Here is a 1632-nt window from a genome sequence, read left to right on the forward strand (position 1 = left end):
TACAAAGAAGCACCTGGCACTTGAGGGGGGCAAATTAAACTAGGAGTCCCCTGGGGCGAGCAGAGAATCTCTCTCCACAAGTCTGCCAACTGATTCTTCACTATATTGATTTCTCCTTTAGAAGATCAGCTGCAGGCATAAGTCTTTTATCTACTAGATAACATCAGTATTGATTACTTCTCAACTAGAAATCACACAGTCTCAGATAGCTATTCATTTAAACAAAAGGCCTGATACAGAAGGACAAAACGAGCAATTATTCAGTGCCATGTGGATACCTGTCTTCTGCTGCACCAGTGCTACAAGCTGTTCTTAAAACCATCCTAACAATCCTAACTGTGCCCCATCCCACAGCTGTGTTGTGATGAGACAGGCCCAATACAAGAGACATTATGCAACACCAGCCAGAAATGGGGGAAAACCAGAGTGAAAATGATATGCTTGAAGGGTCCTCATCCAATGCCGATTCTCCGTACAGCATCAGTACTTTAGGACTTCTGTGATTGCCTACGAATTATGTGAGAAACAGCCCTGCGCGAAGCAGTAGGACCAGGGTAACACAAGTCCCTGGGTCTGCATATGCCCCAGGTATTGGGAGAAAGGGAGCCACTACAAACAGCTTTCTGAACCTAGTCTTTTTGACTGCAAAGAATTTATTTTCCAAATAAAACAGAATGAACCATTTCATTTTCCCTGGATGAACAGAATATGTTTCCTTTTGAATTTGTTTTACCAGTTCCATTTCAGAACTCACAGACATTTAATTTCAGATTTTTCTTTTCCACCAAATATTCCATCACAGCATCCTCACCTTTTCAGTAACAATCTTACTTTTTCATATGAAGTATCTTAAAATGAAGCCTCCTTTACATGGAATTAGACTTATTTGGAATCAGTTATTCCAAAACTGAGGAACTCAGCCAGGAAGAAGTTGACTGCAAAGTACCACACTCGAGGCTGCACCTTTCAGGAACTGTTGGTGTTACCCCTACAGTTCTATCCATTTCTCTGCCTCAGGAAAGAAGGTCTCAGCAAGAGATTTTAAATTTCAAGCTTTAAGAAACTACACAAGGAATGTCATTAAGACATATTTTTTAAATTAATATCATTATTGACTAGCAGCACTTTTGGACTTGGATATGATTTGCTCTACCTTAATAAGAGGATTGGACTGGATCATTTCTCAAAGTCCCTTCTAGCCCCATACTCTGAGATAGTAAAACTTGTCCCTGGGGGCCATCCATGGGCATAAAAAACCTAGACCACCACCACCACCCAAATCCTTAATTTTGTTAATATAACATCTACTAAAGATTACTGGCCCCTCTGACACCTCAGCTGGGGAATAGGAAGCTCCAGGGCAGGCTCACAATATACTCAATGGTAGAATAATACAAAACAATACCCCAAAGCTGTTAGTCAAATTACATTGTAACTACAGGGGGAAACTCATCACCCAGCTTACAGCCCATGCTTTTGCTTACCTTGGATAGAGATATAGGGTCGCTTTCAAGGAACTGCTTGCTTAAAGAAGGGTCTGTGCTTCCCGAAGAAGCCTTCCGCTCCAAAATATGAACACTCTAAAAAAAAAAAAAAAAAAAAAAAAAAAAAAAAAAAAAAAAAAAAAAAAAA

General features: G+C 40.0%; 1 protein-coding gene across 1 annotated transcript in view; it reads right to left on the reverse strand.

Annotated features, from left to right (window-relative positions):
- OSBPL6 (oxysterol binding protein-like 6) overlaps positions 1 to 1632 on the reverse strand; it is a 51325-nt gene that overhangs the window by 37184 nt on the left and 12509 nt on the right. Inside the window, exon 2 of the mRNA XM_009332387.1 lies at positions 1485 to 1580. Within this exon, the coding sequence (XP_009330662.1) occupies positions 1485 to 1580 (96 nt within the window). The remainder of the gene's footprint in view (positions 1 to 1484; positions 1581 to 1632) is intronic.

Source organism: Pygoscelis adeliae, unplaced genomic scaffold, assembly GCF_000699105.1.
Source record: "Pygoscelis adeliae isolate BGI_AS28 unplaced genomic scaffold, ASM69910v1 Scaffold160, whole genome shotgun sequence".
NCBI classification, from domain to species: domain Eukaryota; kingdom Metazoa; phylum Chordata; class Aves; order Sphenisciformes; family Spheniscidae; genus Pygoscelis; species Pygoscelis adeliae.